Genomic DNA, 20,136 nt, shown 5'->3' on the forward strand with positions numbered 1-20,136 from the left:
TGGTGATGCAAACGGATTAAATGTGGGTGCTACTGCATGTAAAATGAGCCATATAGTCCTCCTCAGAAATCCTAAAGTCCCTCTCTGAGGGCAGCTGCAGAAGAGTTCCCCCTATCCTCAGGCTTTCTCTTCACCAAGGTTCCTGAGGTTTGGTCAATTTTCTGCCACAAACAATATGTTATTATGAACTCTTCCTGGGGGTTTAATGGAGAAAGTTGCCTGAAGGTAAACATTTTTAAAATCGTGTGCGCGCGCGTGTGTGTATATATATATGCTGCTTGGGAAAATAAGCTGTGCTCTGTTATCTTCAGCTAGGTTGAATACCCTTCAAGGAGCTCTCCCACTCGAGACAAAATGAACAGCTTTTTATTACAGCTTCAGACATATAAAACACCGTATAAAGAAAGGACTAGAAAACTAGAGCTTCAAGTCATCTTTTTAAAAATGCTCGTGTTTCAGTCAAAACAGGTACAGAATACAAAAAAAGCACAAAGTTGCAAACTCTTGCACAAGGAGAACCGGATCTCCCTGCACAGACAACCATAAATAGAAAAAAGGACATTGCATTGATGCAGACAAGTCTTGGTGCCCTGCCTCAGGAAGGTCCAAGAAGGGTAGTGTCAAGTCAAAGAGTTTTCACATGTCAGGGCAGCAGCCAGAACTCAGCATGTCAAGAACCAGCTGCAGAGAAAGCAATGCTTCATTTTTCCTTCTGGAGTGACCTTGAGCCGCATGCCTTACGGAGAGCCCTCCGCCAGCCGGTATCTTACTTTCAGTTGTCAGCATAAGGATTAACCTGTAGAGCCCGGGGGCTGCTCTGATGGAGGCCCATGCACGCTCAGGAGCTGCACTCCGAACAGAGGTCAGGGTCTTCCGTCATCTGGGTGGGTACTGCAGACCCTGCCCTTAAACTAGAGCAACAGGAAACATTCTAACAAAACCCTTTAAGAACTAGAGGTTGTTTTTTTTTTTAAGGAACAGCTTGCAACTCATTTTCCCTGAAGCTGAATCACTCCTTGTACTTTTTAAAAACACCATCTAATCAGGACGGATTCTGGCCACACATTCAGTACCTGTTACATGAAACACTACTCTAAAATCATTTTGAGATACATAGCTCAGTGGTTAACTATCATGGCAGAGAGGCCGAAGCCACCTAGTATTCAGAAGCTTACTGCCTCTTGCTATGGAGGCCCCCTTTTGCCATCCTAGCTAGTCACCATTGATAGACCCATGAGGATATTTAGCCATGGAAGGGAAGTCAGGGCAAACAGATGCCCAAGATAACTGTTACCTGTTCTCTGGCCTTGCTAATGTGCCCATACTAGTACGTGTACCTTCTGCCTATGAGTTCCTGATGCTGGGAGGGCTAAAATATCTTGTGAGGGAGGGGAGATTTACAAAGAAGCGGAGTCAAATTCAGGCCATATGTTTTTCTTTCTTGCTCTCGCGTAAGAGAAGCCTTTTAGTGCTGATGATTATTCAGTAGAGGGAGAATATTCCATGTAAACTCACCTGCAACTACTAGCTATTCTAGTCTTGGCTCCTCATTTTCATTTTATGTAGGGATTTATCTATTTTAACTGAGAAAGAGAGCTTTCCAAGCTCATGTTTTGTTTTCTATATTTTATTTGCATAAGGAGTGCATAACGCATGGAAGAGCCATCCCCCACCAATGCTGGAATTAGCACAACTGAAAGGCTGCATGATTCCCTCATCTTTGTTCCTCCAGTCCTGCTGTCATAACATCCTTTAAACATCCCTCACTCTTACCAAGGATGCTTCTGCCAGATGCTTTCCTCTATGCCAGGGTGGCCAAATTGCAGCTCAGGAGCCACATGTGGCTCTTGAAGCTCCCAGTGCCCCATCAGCCGATTTGGAGAAGGCATTTCTCTCTTTAAATCACTTCCCTAAGCCAACCAGTGGCTTAGAGAATGCATTTAAAGTTGCTTTCTTTCTACCTCTCCCCCCTCCCCATCTATTTTCCTTCCTCCCAGCTCTCAAATATCTGACATGAATTCTGCGTGGCTCTTGCGTTAACCAAGTTTGGCCACCTCTGCTCTATGCTAACTCCTGAGCCCTCATCACACAATGTATCGTTTCAAATGCAAAAGGGTAGTTGCTGGTTGGCAGGACTTGTCCGTTCAAAGCTGGCCTTAGTGACTGTATGTTGGAATTAACGGTATTAAGTAAATGCCATACCTTTCATTTCAGTGTGTGTTCCAACTGTGCCATTTAGCTGTCCTTCTCGTGGCAGACCTGGCAGATTGGGGGGGAAAGTCCAGTGATTGGAGGGTGGCAGATCAGCTACTAGTTTCACCTGAACTCAAGAGAGGTCAGGGATCAGCCTGCACTTGTGACAACCTCCCATTTCAAAACTGCTACCCTGTGACGGAACAGATGTGGTCAAGTCCACCAAGTGGCTGTTGGTTAATATGTTGGAAGAGGCCGTACCCCCAAGTGCATTCACCACACTCTTAACATGCCACGTAAAAAGAAGCCTTGCTATACATTTGGAAAACATTAGCAATAATGCTGTATCTCACGTGTTTTAGGGGGTGGGGGCAGAGGTTTTGTTGCACAGAAACCCGCCTCCAACACACACTTTTTTCTCCTCAGTATGGCCCTCATGCACAGCTGAATTCCTCTTTCAGGGCAAGTTGTCTATAGGAACCAAATGGGTGGTAAATAACTCCCCACAGAAACATGCTACATCTTTCTTTAGGCCTTGGAACCTTTCCACTGTTCCTCCAATCCAGCAAATCTACTGTTTCGCATAAATAATTCCATATCTATGGAAGCCAAACTGAGTGAATCCACAAGCTCAGATCTATCATGTCATTTCTGTTCTGCTTAAAGTCTGCCTCTGAAGAGTGTGGTAGTGTTCAGCATTCTCAGCCCCCCAGAAAAATTCTTCCTACTGGTGGCATGCTGCAATAAAACTATAGAACAACTGTTTCAGAGGAGTAGCACTGTCAGAGTGCAGCAGAATAACTTTAGTTCTCATGGCCCTTTCTCACATGCCCAGGGAAATGCTGTTTGCCACTGTTAAGCAGCAATTTTTCTCCAGGCCAGTTTAGCCAAGGATCCTGGGTTTGGGTGTTTTTTTGCCACCTTCTGGGTGTGCAGCAGGTGTCAATGCAGGCAGGTATTTGTAAATTCCCTGCATTGTGCAGGGGGTTGGACTAGATGACCCTGGAGATTCCTTCTGATTCTAGATTCCAGTCCTGTAGCATCTTAGGGACCAACCAGGTTTTCAAGATTTAAGCTTCCAAGAGATTCAAGTTTTAAGCTTTCAAGAGAGCTGACTCTCAAAACTACACTCTGGAAATCTTGTTGGTCTCTATGGTGCTACTGGATTCCAGTACAAAGAACAGAAATTCAGTTTGGTGCTCTTCAAGAACTGGGATGGCTGAACTGGAGGCCAGTCTAGATGACAGGCCACTCCAGCTCCACAGACAGAACATGTGTACTCTAGAAACCACTAAAGTCCTGGGCCAAGAAATCCAGAATCCTGTGATGGCTTAAATAAATTCAAAGATTATTTGCTTAATTTAAACTAATTTCTGGCAATTTTGCTACCAAAAGGAGGACCATGAAGCAGGGTACTGAAGCCTTCTCATCATCCACAGCCACTTCTGGGGTCTCCACTATCCTAACAGGAATTCCCCACCTACCTCGTAGCCATAAGGACTAGAACTTTGCCTTTTGTTTTTCAATGAAAGCAAAGCTGAATCTGAATCCAGTATTGCATGTCATTTTGGGAACTGAACATAAAGCACAAGCTGTGTGTGAGTGCAGCAACACTGAAGCTGTAGGACTTCCTCAAATCCTAACTTTTGGACGGTACTTTCCCCTTTTAGAAGTAAAAATAGGCATGAAAAAACACATTTTGATTCAAATGCAATCAGGTTAACACAGAGATGCTGTCCCAAGTTAACCATCCCTGTTCCAGATGACCCCTAGCAGGACAGCAGTTACTTACCTGCTCGACCTCGGTTGGAGATCTCATCGGTCAGCCTCTCAAAATATTCAGGCAAGTCTGCATATTCATTCCCGTAGGAAATCACTTTAATCCCTTTGTCCAGCATGTTTTCTCGGAGCTTCTTGAACTCGTCCACATCGCCACGGCGCACAAGCATAAAATGCTCCAAGTCGGATTTGTGCTTCACAGCTTCTAGAAAGAGGGCTTGAAATGTGGTATCATCCACAGTCCAACCACAGCCCAGGAACAAGAATGATTTTGTTTCGTATAACTTCTGGATCTCCCGCTTCGAGAGAAAAAGATAGAAGATACCCTTAGCGAGGACAAAGGCATTCTAGAACTGCAAGGAAATGAGGTCAGCTTGGCTTCTTCCTTGTTGCCAAAGCAGTACCACCTACCTGAGCCCAACACAGGTCTGCCAACCTAGGCGAGTCAGAGCACAGTGCTTGCCCAAGCAGAGTCACTATGCTATGGAAAGATGTCTGCAAGAGGAACCTATAAATGACTCAAGTGGTTGAGGCTGGTTCATCCTATTGCCCTGCAAAAAAAGGAACCGCATGCCTAAAGCTCTGCTTGTTTTGAAATGCTGGGGAACAGACCGAATTTCCTTCTATGACTGCCTATACAGAGATTAGGGCTGAAGGATGGAATTGCTTTCCTTTGCACTCCCACAGGAAAAGGTGGAGAAGCTGCATTCCTATTCCAAGCGGCAAGCTGGCTCAGCCCTTCCCTAGTCGGATCTATTACTGGAAATTTGTAATCTGAGTAATTTTGAGCTGTCAAAAACTCAGACCGAACCTGACCAAGGCTGTTAACATTGGAGAAAATAGGAACTAAAGGGGGAAAAAATTACTGTCTCTCAGCTCCAGGAGTACTGCCCTCAGCTCCTCTAATTGCTCGGTGATGACTAGTCCCTCAAAGTCTGGAAAGGCTCTGCCTAATGTGAACCCACTACATGAAGCTGCCTTATACTGTCAGACCAATGGTGTCTCAAGGTTGGTATGGTTTACTCCAGCTGGCAACTGCTCTATGAATGATCACTGGGTTTATCTGTATATTGCTCAGTTCTGCAAGGAAGTATTACAAACCCAGCTTTTTAAAACCACAGTTCACAATTTTTCCTTTCTTCTCTGGGTATAAAACCCCCTGCTGATTGAGGATTCACTTCACTGCATCTGAAGAAGTCAGCTCACACCTAAGAAAGCTTACGCTACAAAAACAACGTTAGTATTTAAAGGTACCCAACAAGACCTATAACAGGGAGCCAGTTTGGTGTAGTGATAAAGAGTGGCAGACTCTAATCTGGAGACCCAGGTTCAATTCCTCGTTTCTCCACTTGAAGCTAGCTGGGCGACCTTCGGCAAGTCACAGCACTCAGCCTAAAAAGATAAGCATGGCTCGCCACCTAGTGGTACCAAAGAAAGAGCTACAGCTTCGGCAGCCCAACCCTCTGGGATCTTCTGACTATCCCACACACAATGCCATACGACAGGTTTTTTTACTGGATCTATGTAATACCTTAAGTGTCTCAGAATTTCTTTTGTTAGCTGCCACAAAAACCTACTGCTGACTAATTGACATGCATTTTCCAGAATGAGAGAGTTTTTTACTGGTCCCAACTCTGCAATCCAGTTCAGCTCTAATGGCATGTCAGCAATATGTTTGTGTTCTATCAACTGCTTGAGAACATGGATGCTTCCAATGCACATCCCATATACAGTGGTGACAGACTGTATCCTCACTGAGACACTTATTCGACTGTGCATCTAGCAAGCAATATGTGGGCATTTGTGTAGGCTTATGTCCAAAGCTTAACTGCATAGTTTGAGGCGTCCATCCCAATCTTGGCAATCCCTGTCCTTAGAAGACTGAATCTAACCCTGGGCTCCGTATATTTTGGTGCTGGGGGGGAGGGCTTCTAGTATCCTGGCCCCACTAGTGGACCTCCTGATGGCACTTGGTTTTTTTGGCTACTGTGTGACACAGAGTGTTGGACTGGATGGGCCATTGGCCTGATCCAACATGACTTCTCTTATGTTCTTGTGTCCTTATTTGAAAAGCTTGTGTATTATGTTCTGGAAGCATTCGGTCACTGTGAAAGGCAACCAGAGACAGAGCTGCACAACTCACCATAACCTCAGTGTTGCGTAGGACGTTCTGATAGCCAGCAGGATGCAGCACTATTCCACTGGGGTTTGTGTACACTCCATGGATATGTAAGACGCTAAGCTTCCTTTTCTCCTGTGCCCACTCCAGCACCTACACACGAGGGGGGAAAGAGGAAAGAAATGCTCGACATTCTAAAAGAAATTTGTTATAAAGGACCAGTCCATTTGGTTCCTCTCAAAGGGTGGCCTTGGCCAACAGGTTAGCAGTTCAAGACAGGCCACCAACAGGAACGCCTTCAGATCTCTCCAGGCCAACATTCCAGAAATTCAACACTGTGTGGATGTGTTTACATTTCTCTATCTCAAAGGAACTCCCAGCATCTACAGATAAGATAAATCCTATACATCTGCAAACAATCTAAGACTATAAGGAAGTTATTTTCAGCCTCTGCAGGTCAAATGGATAAAGTTCATCATTCCACACAGTTGGATATGTTTACTGAGGATGTTCTAAGATTTATGGTGGAATACCAGCTGTGGTTCACTGGGGTCAGGAATGGATTCTTTTGCTTACTACTTTGCAGCATGAAAAATATCACTGTCTCTTTGCAATGGCTGTGTAACAGATGTCTGCCTAACAAGATTCTGCACATGGACACTGCCTCACATGCCATCTTTCACAATAGGACTTTAATTTGGTGGTGGGAAGTGTCCTCAAGTCACAGCTGATTTATGGCAACCCCGGAGGGTTTTTAAGACAAGAGATGTTCAGAGGTGGTTTGCCATTGCCTGCCTCCGTGTCACAACCCTGGTATTCCTTGGAGGTCTCCCATTCAAATAGTAGCCAGGGCTGACCCTGCTTAGCTTCCAAGATATGACAAGACTGGGCTAGCCTGGTCAGGGCATAACTTTAGCTTGGGGCTCCTAAAATATAAAGACATCTTGCTCATCTGGGTAGCTCACCATGGCCTTCCAAATTCCCCCCCTACGATGACTCCTTAACTCGACCAGCTACCTGTCCTTTAGAACACCATGCCCAAGATTTCATTTGGAAAACACTGGAAAAAAACAATGATGCAACATGCAAATCTAGACAATGAACGTGCATGCATATAAACACACATTCATTCGTTTCTTTGTACAACAAAAGTAGAAGGGTGTGGTGTTTTTTGTGTGTATATACCTGTAATTCTGCTTCTACTGTACAAGGAAACTAAATTCTGAATTTACTATGGAGGGCAAAGCAAGCACATTCAGATTTTTGTTTTCACATTTTCTTTTAAAAGACTGTTGCTTTATTCCCAGTGTAAAAGTCTGTACTTTTCTTTCCCTCCGCCAGCACAAAGGAAGCTTTCCAAAAACAGATATCATCAGGATAACATTTCTAAGATTTGCAATGTTTAACATTTAACTCCTCCAAAGTTCATCTCATGCTGTCCATTCTCAGCTTGCATTCCTTCAAAACGTTGTACCACAAATATTTCCACCATTAGTCTAAAAAGTCATGTAGAAGAGAGGGCAAAAATGCACATGGCATGCACAATGAAAATGCACTCTTGAAAAGATCCCCCCATTGTTATTTACATGCCTTTTGAGTACCAGGTACCAGGCCAAGTTTCCGCTTCAAGAAGCTAAATAAATAGGGATGAGTGTTGCATGTTTAATGAAGGTACGCTCTTGCCCTGTAATTTGCCATTGTGTAACACAGCAACTGTTTTCGGGAGAAAACCAATACAAAAAGAACTCTCACCTCTCAACAACCTGGCCAAGTACCAGCTGCCATCACTGCTGGTTTTTTAGAATGGAGTTGTAACTGTGAGTAGCACAGAGGCTGCGTGTTTATTGGGCTGCGATCCCATACACTAAACAATGCACTTTCAAGGCACTTTCCAACTGGATTTTGCCAGTTCACACAGTAAAATCCAATTGGAAAGTGCATTATTTCATGTGTATGATCACAGCCTTAACCTCATCAACTGGAAAAGACTGCTGCTTCTCTCAAGCTGGGGGTGGCACCTAGAAATCAATGGATTGCCATTTACAACCACAAGCATATCCAGTCACCTTTTTCTCATCTGTGAGGTCGAGAGATTCGAGCTGCTTCCCTTGGTCTGCAGCATAAATTTCCAGCAGGTTGTCAAAGTTGGTGGTGAGCACGAGAGCACCGTTCTCCATCAAATGGAGCACGGACTGAAGCAGCTGTTTCCCAGTGTCTTCCATTTTGGACTCCAGGTCGTCAAAGACCTCATACAAGCAGTCTTTGAAGAATGTGGAACGGACGTTGCTTGTGCGCTGTCAAGAAAAAATCATGCGAAGGTCACAGTAAATGTTTTATTAGTCTTTCATTAAATAAAGTACTTTAATTTCAACAGCAGGGAATAGAGATTTGTTTGCCAAGAGCTAGCAAACAGAGGGAAGGACTTAAGACTTAAAAGCCTGCATATACTTACCTGAGAGAGTGCTTCGCTGGGTACATGCCTCTTTAATGAAGTACATAGATACCTGAGGCTCAGTTCAAACATAAAGTGAAGCTATGATTTATTTTAACTATACAGCTAGTTTGTGAAACAAGAATTTGGCTCATTCAAATCCTCACTGGCCTCAACAAATGATGGTTTCAGCACCTTCAAGCTTTTACCCTGCAGTGACCAAGCTGTTTTTGCAGCTTGCACTACAGTTAAGGGTGTCACACAGAACAAACCAGGGTTTCTGGGTTTGTCTTAACTATGGGTGAGTATGACACATAAAGGTCAGACCTTAAGCAAACCACCGTTAACTATGCCTTTTAACTATGGTGAGGCTGCAAAACCAGGATTCAGCTCACAAATGATGACTTAAATCCTGGTTCAGTTCACCTAGGAGGGCGTCACCAGGGAACGAGCCAAAATTAAACCCAGATGTCTATGTTGTTCATCAAAAAAACCCACAACTGAGGCTAACTATAACTAAACACAAAAACAGCTTCAGATCCCTGCTTGAGCGAGCCTAACCACAAATACTGGAGAGCTCTGCATATACAGTCACACTGTTTAATTAAACCACTGTTTTGTACAATGTCTAAGCTGTGCCTCGCCATGATTTAATAAACTTCAAGCCATGACTGGTTTGAGGCACACCCTAACTAACCATAGTTAGTGAACTGGACCTTGTTCTGATTATCAACTACCCAAAATTAATTTAATTAAAGAATGGTTCTGCCTAATGCCCAAAGCAAACCTGACATATGAACAACAGAATCAGACTACCAAATATGCTGTTAAGAAGAATATGGATCCAAAAGGGGGCATAAGTACTCAAAGGGGCAGAGATAAGTTTTGAAGGGGACAGTTGACCCAAGGGAGAGAAGAGAGTATATCTATCCAATGCTTGTTTTCGGGGGAAGCGCAAGCCAGCCTGAAGACAAACAAGCCCCTGATTCAGTACTATAAGGTAAGCTGAATCTCCCTGCCTAATGCAATTCATGTTTCCAGGGCAGGGGGTGCTTGCAGTCAACTCACCGGCGACAACTTCTGAATAAGGTCATGGGCGACATGGATGAGGTTCTTATCATCTCGGAGACATTTCTGAAACTTTTTCCGTTCCTCATCTTCAAGGAGGTCAAAGTCAATGGCAGCGTCCAACAAAGCCTGGATTAGGCCCTTCCATGATTTCAGGGCTGGCACTTGAGGGGCAACAGCTGCACTTATGCCGGTCCCAATCACCAGCACAAGCTCCTGGGGCCGCTTGGTTTTTAGACTTGGCAACAATTTCCTGCAGCCAAAGAGAAGAAGGGGAGGGCATGCTGAGTTATATCAACACCAGTGTTCCCTCTAAGCTGAGTTAGCGTGAGCTAGCTCACAGATTTTTAGCTTCCTGCTCACACATTTTTGTCTTAGCTCAGGAAGGTTGACCCCAGAGCACAATAATTTATGCAGTAGCTCACAACTTTAATGCCAGTAGCTCACAATGTTTGCTCACAAGACTCTGCAGCTTAGAGGGAACATTGATCAACACTGCTGCATTTTGAGGAAAGGATAGCTAAGGGGCTTTTATGCAGATAAGCCGACATATTTTTTAACTTTTTAAGATAAATGTTTACAGAGGAACAGGCCTGCAGGATTGATCAGACTCATTTTCCAACTAGTCTAGGATCTAGCTTATCAGAGTGCCAAACTAACTGAACCTGAAGGGCCAACAAGCTGGGCATAAAGGCCAAGGCCTTCACTGATTATGTTTCCTAGCACTAACCTTTAGAGGTTAGCTGCATCTGAATATGGAGCTTCCCTTCACTCACCATGGCTACCAGCCATAAAGGGATCCATTAACTTGTCCACTTCCATTTTAAAGCCATGGCGTGGAGCCATTTAAACACCTGCTTTCTGCTCCCTGTCACTTAAACCTCTGCTCTCTGAAAGTAGCATGAAAAGTAGCAGGGAACAAAAAGCAGGGGTCACAAACCAACCTCTTGATTCATATCAGTTCATGGTTTAGCCACAAACCATGAAATGAGCTATAAAAATGGGGTCTGTGCCAACCCCTATATGGAACCGTTTGTGGCACTGCTGCCGTGCCCCAAGAACTGGAAATATCACTGGATTACTATTAACCCCATAAATAATGTACTATACTTGGATGATAATTTATAGGACAAGTTCAAAATACATCAAGCCGGCCATTTTACAAGAAAGAGCAGTTCCATATCCTACCACAGAGAGCATCTGTTGCTAAATACAGAACAATAACTGAAGGTAAAAGACTACTTCTTGAAATAAACAACATGGTCAGAGAAAATGTTGACTTTCCACACACACACACACGCCCCATGGACACTGTAATGCTTACCTGGGCTTTTTCGCAGGGGGAATCCCATCTTCCAACAAGGCTTCTTTATCCAGAGTCAGACTCACATTAGAAGCCATCCAGTTTCTGGAAGGCAAAGAGAAGAAACACAAGCTTATAGGGAACATCTTAGAGGCAGGCAAGAAAAACTCATCAAGAAACAGCACTGATGTCTATAATATCTTGCCCCTTCACTGTTATCCAAAGAATGTACTGTCTGTAGTGAGTCCCTGATCTTAATCTTAACTTAGAGAGCACTTTAAGGATAACCAAAGAGAGTTATCTTGAGGAAATGTATGTCGCAATTTACAGAGAACAGCTGGAATCACAGGCTAGCACTGCCAAATCACAGATGTTTTGTATGTTTTAAGTTAAGCTGCCTTGAGCCATGGAGAAAAGTGAGGTAAAAATACTTTAACTAATAAATGAAAGATCAAAGATTTATTCATTTAATTATATAACTCTTCTTTTCTCCTGACAGTCAGGCCCAAAGACAGGAGACAATACATGCAAAAATTACCCACCCTGAGCCCATTCATGGGAGGGGTAGAAATCCCATAAATAAATAAGACAGATAAGCTGGAGCCCCCTTCCCTTTAAACTCTGTTTTGCAGCTTCACTGAAAGGCCACAAGGGTAGGCACCTGCCTCACCCTACCCCACTCAATCCCTTCCTCTAAGCTGCACAGATGCCCTTCTGCCCTAGGTTGGGTTGAGCGAGAGAACACAATAGACCCAAAGTTTCATGACAAGCTGGGATTTGAACTTAGGTCTTGCCACGCCTAGTCCAGCATTCTCATTAGAGCAACACTGCAACAGAAACATACTAGTCGGTTACAATCCAGAATATACAACCATGCTTTGTGGGGGTGGGGTGTTTCAGCATTATCTATAGTTAATCTGTACCAAGTAAAATCAATCTGGAGGTAGTTTCTTCTCCACCTCTCTGCATGCAAAGGTACCTCTCTAAGTTGTGCTTTCTTTGTATGTTTGGGAATCTAACCATGATTAAGACAACAAACCAAGACCAGCTCTAATTATTGCCAAGGATTTGATATGTACTCAGGACTTTTGCCAGACAATCCTGTCTCATGTAGACAAAAGGATTTCAGAACCTTTCTGCGTTATCTCATGACACCCTTGTGTCACAGTGTTGCTGCATAGTCCAAATTCACCCACCCGGCCGACTCAAACAATTAATAGCTTGATTCTGCCAGGGGCTCTTTTAGATCACATTTCAGCTTCTGGTTCACTTCTTAAACTTACACACAGTCTTGAGGTTCAAGCAGTCCAATGTCTAAGCACACTATCCTGTACTGGATCTGGACTGGTTTCAAATCCCTGTTCAACCGGTTATGGTCTCCAGCAAATAATTCTCTCTCTCTTTCTCATCTCAACCTCCTCAGTGTTGTTGTGAGGAGGAAATGAGCAAAACCTACATCTGCCTCTCTGAACTCCTTGGAGGAAAGATGCAACATTTTAATACACAGGCTGTTATAAATGAATGGGTAATTACTACAGTAAAATTACTATTAATCCAATTACAATACCATTATTTCTTTCAGGCGAGGCAAGGACAGGATAAAGAATTTTTTTTTCTTGGAAGCAAGAGATTCATAAGAAGCAATAGTTAGCCTTGAAACCAATACAAACAAGGAAATACTATTGAATGTCTAGGCAAGTACTTGCAGTTCAAGACAACGTACGTAAAAATGAACAAGGCCACGTATAATCTTAGCAATGCTTGCAATTAAAAGGCAGCGGGGACTGCTACATGCTGTAACCAGAAAGAGACCAACATTGTAACATCTTTCAAGGTGCATGCATCTCAAAAAAGCTATAACTGTAGCCCAGAGCAGATACGCAATCCACCAGGCACAACTATGGAACAATTTCCACTCCTATAACTGGTCATGTGTAGGTAGGTGATCCATTTAAATGAAACGAATACCAAGGAAGCATAGTCATCACACTTCATTGTGTTACAAGAAACTTAACAAAACAGGTAAATCATCAACAAGCAGCCACTGGCTGGGTTGTAATTCTTCATAAAGGTGTTACAAAAATTTGGCTTCAGACTACTTAGAGCAGTCTTTCACCCATGAGCCAGGACCATCAGGAGCTCCTACAGAGATGGCTTTTTTCACTGTTTTTTGAAAGAGCCACACTGAGTACACAAGTGCACACAAAAAAAGTGTCATGATCCATGCCTCTTGCCTCTTTTTACACATATGCTCAGAGGAACAGCAGGATGGCTACCAAAGTCACTCACTGGTGGGGAGGTTTACTTGACCACTTGGCTTATTCCTCATTATGATATAAGCGGAGCACCAGGTGTGTTTCCTGTTGCAAGTTATCAGCCTGCTGCTCGCAGTTTTGACCTTAACTCCAGTAAGGTCACAACTCAATGTGACCGCTTCCTGTCTGATGTCACATGACTTCCTGTCCCAGGTTTTCAAGCCAGCAGGTCCCATACACAGACTGTTCCCATACTCTAACACAGGTTGGGAGATGCTGAAGACCACTGATTTAGAACTAGGTGGCCCAATTATCCAAAAAGAGGAAGAGGGGTGTCTACCTCATTATAAAGCAGGGAGAAAGGAGCTGGAGCCAGTAAACCAAATGGTAATAGAGTGGTAGGGCAGAATAACTGGGCTTTTGTTTTCTAATCTCAGTGAGAATCCAGCCTTTGTCCTGCTAGACAGCAGCAGCTCACAAGATGACTTCCTCCTTGCAAAACGATACTGTGCACATAGAACACTGGAAGAAAGAATAAGCTAGAGCCCATCTAGGTTTATATGTGCAATGTATTACCTACAGCCCATTTACCACTGAATAAGAACAACTCCCAAGCAACCTTGCAGACCATTTGCCTTCTGCAAGCTACTACTGGGCCATGTGAAACAAAATGGCAAGAAACCACAGAAGGGACTTAGCCATTCAGAGACTGCCTTACCCAGTGCTGCTTATATTGAAAACAGGAAGTTAACTGATCATATTATACTTGTAAATTTCCAGACAATCAGCACTCTACTAGACATCAAGCATTAATTAGGGCTGCTTTGTATATTATTCAACTAGAGTTTTGAAGAGACAGAGTCCCAGATGAATCTTAGGACGAGGGCTTTTGTTTGTAGCATTACAAAAGTGCTCATAGTACAGAGCCTACTGTAAGCTCCAGGAGGACTGGCTACATCAAGGGTGTGTGGCCTAATAGGCAAAGGAGTTCCTGCTACAAAAAAGCCCTGCTTAGGACAGACTCAAGCAACAAAGAACCACACAGCAGCAACTCAGAATTGTACTAAGAAGAAAATTGCTTAATTATCTCTAACCACATGGCTAAATGCATCACTACTATGCTTCTACTGACTCCTGGTCATCTAGGGAAGCACTGGCAGACAAGAAAGACTGGATACACTGGACTTAAGCATGCAGTGATACAATACAGGTGACCACATCCCTACACACTTTCAGGAGCTGTACAACAAGCTTTTAAGCAGGCACCATGATGTAATTAGTGGTCACCTGAATCCATTCCTTTTTAAGGTGGTAATGGCTATTTGGAGGAGACTAAAATACACATGGAGCTTCGCCAGGTAAAAATTTCAGACAACTGCTGTCTATTTTCACTTTGCAGAGAGGCACATTCAAGACCAAATTCTCAAGCCTGCATGCATTTTCAAATGCAAGTAAAAACATGAAATATCCAAGAACTTTTACTTGCATTCCAAAGCTGGAAGCTTCCTCTCTTTTCACTAAAACATTTGTTTCTTTACAAGTCATAACATGCATATTTTTTACACATGCCTTTACCTTTCTATGAGGAGATGTAGTCCTCACAGGCAGATGAACTGGTGTTAAACTAGATCAGGGGAGAAAAATTAAGAGTTTAGATGGCACCTTGAAAACTCCGCTAAGCATTAATTCATAAACAAAGGGCAAAGTGCTAAAGAAGGAATTTCTTTCTGGGGAAAAAACCCTGCCTCCTTCAAAAGAAAACCCTCAATTCTGTTTGACAATACAACTCTTAAGATTAAAGGAAGCACTGCTACAAAATGCAGGCTTTTCATCCACTTCCCTGCTCCTGAGACAGCTGGCAATCAAAATTCTTCCTTTTTAAATGTACGTTTGTAATGCTGAGACACTTGGATGTTTAATAACAACAACAGTGGTTATTATTTACTACTGCAACTATTGACATGCATTTTTGCTAGAGAACAGTAATGCTGACAAAGAAGCCTGCTAGTTCTACCCTGCTAGTTCTACCCTGTGGTTTAGCAGGTAAAGCCTATTTTACTAATCTCAACAACTAACTTGGTGCAAACTTTCTTTTAAAAGACAGCCCATCATTTTGTAATACTAGTGCAAACAGAAGTGGCAGGTGGCAAGCCCCACCTGAGAAGAAGCATCTCATCTTCTCTCATTTTGGGGAAGGAATGTCTTTTTCATAGAATCATAGAGTTGGATGGAGCTATCTAGTCTAGGGGTGGCCAAACTTGCTTAACATAAGAGCCGCGCATAATAAATGTCAGATGTTTGAGAGCCACAAAATATGAACATCAGATGTTTGAGATCTGTAAGAGGAAGGGAGGGAGGGGTGGAAAGAAAGAAACTTTAAATGCATTTTCCAAGCTGTCAGCTGGAGTGTTGGGAGCTTTGAGAGCCACACAGTATGTGTGAAAGAGTCACATGTGGCTCCTGAGCCAGTTTGGCTACCCCTGGCCTAGAGCATCCCTGACAAGCGTTTGTTCTGCCACTGCTTAAAAGACTGCCAGTGAGGGGAAGCTGGGGGAGACAATGTCCCAAAACAGATAGAGCAAAACCAAGTAAGAACCACTGTTTGAAATTTTAAGGTTTACTATAAATTGTTTACTGTGCACTAATATTGTTTATGGACATTATTTGTTTAATCTTATAGACAGTGCCTATTTGTCAGCTACATTTATTTTCTTTATTACAATATACTAGAGACTGGATACAGAAATTGTTGTCATAATTGTTTCTTACTGACATACTATTATTGTGCTACACAGTTTTCCATTGACATCAATCTCTTACCCCAAGGATTCTTCCCAGTGGAAGTCACACTAATACTCCCAATAGACCCACAAAAATCAGTAGCCAAGAACTGATGACACTAATTCATCTGTTCATTTATCTCAATCTCACATTTTAGACCATCTGGGCCAAAATGCTCTGTGACATCCCCTCCCCCGATAAGTGTTCTTTCTACTGGAAAAAGACCAGCAGGCAAAGTGTGCCCAATTCTGTCAAAGGGACCCAATCCTGCTGCTGCACAGTGAAACAAGGCAGCTAGTGGTAGCTCTCCTTTGCACTTCACCAGAAGATACAGATCCCTGACATCAGCCTTTCCTGGATCTGGGAGTTCATATATCAGATTTGGACTACAAGACCAAGGTTTGAGTCCCTTCCAGGAAGCTCACTAGGAGACCTTGGACCAGTCTCATCCTGCTCTACCTCACAGGGTGCTGAGAAAACAATGGAGGTATTCTAAATGCTCTACCTCAGGTTTCTTGAGGAAAGGGGCAGAATACAAAAGTGAGTGTAAGGGACTGGAGAAGAGTCTGCCCTCTTTTCTTCCCAGACGAATCAGGTTCAGACAGACTGAACTATCAAAGTGAAGAAGAAAACGGGAGGGAAGTTTAACTGTCAATAACAATCAGACAAACAAGAGCTGGGTTTTGAATGGAGAAGATAGAGGAGGCATTCTAAACTAGGGACGGAAATGATTTTAGACAGGCAGCATTTCCATGCTGGTTCCTCATTAAAAATAAGCTTTCATGTGCATACATGAAATGCATCTGAAGAAATGTGTGTGCGCGCACATGAAATCTTATACCCAGAATTAAATGTTGTTGTTCTTAAAGGTGCCAAAGGACTCAAAACTTTATTCTACTGCTTCAGACCAAAATAGCTACCCACCTGAATCTGTCTTTAAATTTGACAAACACTATTGTAACCATTAATGGTTCCACAGCTCCCAGCTCTGTTTCAGCTATCAGATCAGAGTGGGAAGGCATTACAGGTCACACGCATAAACTAAATAAACTTATGTGTTTTATTATATACGCACCTCCCATGTTATCCTCAATCTATATCAGGAGTGGCCAATGGTAGCTCTCCAGATGTTTTTTGCCTACAACTCCCATCAGCCCCAGCCATTGGCCATGCTGGCTGGGGCTGATGGAAGTTGTAGACAAAAACATCTGGAGAGCTACCATTGGCCACCCCTGATCTATATCCACTACACACTCAAAGACCCAAAAGAAAGGGGTCTTGATTTGTAGCTGATGTGCTTTTCTGATGAAGAATGAAGGAATCAGGTGTGTGTATAAAGAGGGTTCACTAAGAACTCCATTTTACTACATATACCTAAAGTTAACAGTGCTTCTAGCATAGTAACATAACAAGAGGGTGTGGGTGGTGAGGTGGGTCACAAGTCGCCAGCCTGAAGGACTTGTTATTGGCAAAATAGAACAACAAGAGAAAGACCTAGATTGGCATTGTGACAGTGAGATGCAAGAAAGAATGGTGGGAGAATCTATGAACTTTCAAGTTCTCCAAGTGTCCATTTGTGGAGTTCTTTAGTATCCATTTTACCTAATGGTCACAGCAAGCAGGCAATACTGAATGCAGAGTCAGCATCCCTATCACCTCAACACACACAAACTACTGAAGGAAGACTGCCAGAGCCACTGCACACTCTCCATAATCCAAAGAACTCTCCTTCTATCTGGGATGGTCGTCCTCTTCCACTGAGCATGCAATTTCAGGAGGGACACATGTGGAGTGGTGAGGGAGGTAGGGGACATCCACTTAGCCAGCCAGATCAGCCAAATCAACCCTGGTAATCAATGGGGTGACAGATGTCGCAGCTAGATGGTCCTCACATTCTCTCCACAACCCTTATCTGTGGGGTAGCAACTGTGAGGGAAAGTGCCAGATGCTCTTCAGAAAAGTACACATGGCAGTACAACCAGTTGCTGATCTGTACTTTACTTAGAGGAAATCCTGCCTTGATTTCAGGGGTTGGATCCCTTCTACAATTGCTAAAGCAGTTACAGACATCTGGACTTGTAAGAGGAATGAAATACTCTTCCACTTCTCATCCACAGCCCAACTAAAGAACACCACTTCGGTTCCAGAAACTACATGGGTGGCCGTCTTCTGTCTAAACTTGCAGTACTGAGTTTAATCAGACAATGCTTGCGCAGGAAAGGAAACTGGGCAGTATCTCAAAAGCCTTCATTTGAACAAGCACTCTGGATGATGAATAGGATCATGACAAGTGGGCTTCTGAGCATGCACCAGGAGCTTCTTCCTCATTAAAAACTACAGACAGCACAAGGAAGTCCCCTGTATCATATTTCTTAGTTAAAATATGCCACAAAAACCACTGAAGTCCCAGTACCGGCTTATTATCCAGGGCAGGATGCGACCCAAAAGTCACCTAAAAGGAAATCAAGATGGGAAGGAAAAACCCAGGGGGGCTTAGTTCTGAGCAGGGCTGGCCCTAGACTATCAGGTACCCAAGGCAAGGCTAACTTCTGGCACCCCTCCCCCACTGATAACATCACTGAGTCACACTGGGGCTCTTTAACTTGGAGAAATGTTGACTGTGGGGTGACATGATAGAGGTTTACAAGATTGTGCATGGGATGGAGAAAGTAGAGAAAGAAGTACTTTTCTCCCTTTCTCACAATACAAGAACTCGTGGGCATTCAATGAAATTGCAGAGCAGTCGGGTTAGAACGGATAAAAGGAAATACTTCTTCACCCAAAGGATGATTAACATATGGAATTCATTGCCACAGGAGGTAGTGGCGGCTACAAGCATAGACAGCTTTAAGCTGGGATTTAATAAAAATATATATACACACACACATATACTGGCCTCTGTGTGACAGAGTGTTGGACTGGATGGGTCATTGGCCTGATCCAACATGGCTTCTCTTATGTTCACATGAAGATATGGGGGTGCCCAATTTGGTGCCCCCAGAAGGCCGGCGCCATAGGCAATTGCCAAGTTTGCCTAGTTGGCAGGGTCAGCCCTACTTCCGAGTAAACAAGCTTAGCATCACAGCGTTGCACACCTCTACGCCCCTAACCTGACCAGTCTGCAGAACCGCCCGCTGCATTTCATTCGCAGAGGAGAGGGGGAGATGAAAATGATCCCTAAAGAATGCCTTTGCAAGGCAGCACCAGCAGCTTCGGAGCTTGGACGGAACTATGCTCAGCCTCCCTTCCACCCCCACCCCCCGCAAACATTTCTCACCCCCACCGCCATGGTTTCGACGCAACCATTTCCACTGGGGTTTGCCTAGTAATTCTGGACGCTCCGAGTGATCCTTCTGCATCCCACCCACCGAGTTACCGCTGGGGAGAGAGCCTGCATGGATTCCGTCTCCAAGAGCCGAAAGACTTACCTTGCAGGACAATGCAACCGGCGACAGCAGCAACGACACAGGCAGCAGGAAGCGGTTTCATCTCCCTACGCCAATGGCGAAGCTAGAGCGTCCCTTCCCCGCCGCCGGCCTCCTCCTCTTCCCAGTTTCCTTTCTTGGCTCTTTTTGATCGGAAGTGCAAGGCTTGTCTTATCTCTATGGAAACCGCCATAGAGAGAGGCAATTGCTAGATTCAGGGGGCCGTTAGAATTGCAGGTGGGTGGGAGAGAAAATTCATAAATGAGAGTAGGATAATTCCTTTTTGGGGACTAAAAATCATGAGCAACCCCTTGACTTCACCACCAGATTAGGTGGTAACAGTAAGCAAAAGGGACGCAAAAAGATATTGCTTACATGATGAAAAAAACCACGCATTATTAGTCTGCTGTAAAGAATCCACTTTTTCCCAATTATTGGTAGATGTTATGCAAAAAAAAAAAGAGGATGGGGAACGCTACCACTGTATGTGATTTTAAAAACACTTATAATTAACAATCTGCTTTACAAGGAATTCACATTTTCCCCCCATTTATTGGAAGGCTTGCACTAGGCAAGCTGCAGAACGTCTGCTGTTGAGCTGTCTGTACCACTTCTCAGGCCACGGAGAAGGGGGGGAGTCAGTGCCAGCCTCCAGGTGGGACCTGGAGATCCCCTGGAATTACAGCTCATTCCCAAACTCCTCCTCCTTAAGGCAGCACCCCCAAATCTCCAGGAATTTCCCATGCCAATGTTGGCAATTCTAGTCCATCACCCTCTAGCTG

General features: G+C 43.8%; 1 protein-coding gene across 3 annotated transcripts; it reads right to left on the bottom strand.

Annotated features, from left to right (window-relative positions):
* Nucleotides 1-350: 350 nt before the first annotated feature.
* Nucleotides 351-19,503, bottom strand: FAM118B (family with sequence similarity 118 member B). 3 transcript variants are annotated; one of them, XM_060250760.1, is made up of 9 exons: nt 19,358-19,503; nt 14,724-14,772; nt 10,915-10,998; nt 9,591-9,843; nt 8,158-8,385; nt 6,116-6,244; nt 3,986-4,271; nt 2,203-2,259; nt 351-911 (listed from the first exon to the last, which is right to left on the bottom strand). In XM_060250760.1, the coding sequence occupies exons 3-9, from the start codon at nt 10,989-10,991 to the stop codon at nt 907-909; spliced, it is 1,035 nt and encodes a 344-aa protein (XP_060106743.1). In that variant the 5' UTR covers nt 10,992-10,998; nt 14,724-14,772; nt 19,358-19,503; the 3' UTR covers nt 351-906. The 3 variants fall into 3 exon arrangements, with proteins under 3 accessions (XP_060106743.1, XP_060106742.1, XP_060106741.1); XM_060250759.1 differs by lacking the exon at nt 19,358-19,503 and having other exon boundaries at nt 14,724-14,796; XM_060250758.1 differs by lacking the exons at nt 351-911; nt 19,358-19,503 and having other exon boundaries at nt 2,186-2,259; nt 14,724-14,796.
* Between the last annotated feature and the right edge of the window lie 633 nt (nt 19,504-20,136).

The sequence above is a fragment of the Heteronotia binoei genome, chromosome 12, assembly GCF_032191835.1.
Source record: "Heteronotia binoei isolate CCM8104 ecotype False Entrance Well chromosome 12, APGP_CSIRO_Hbin_v1, whole genome shotgun sequence".
NCBI classification, from domain to species: Eukaryota; Metazoa; Chordata; class Lepidosauria; order Squamata; family Gekkonidae; genus Heteronotia; species Heteronotia binoei.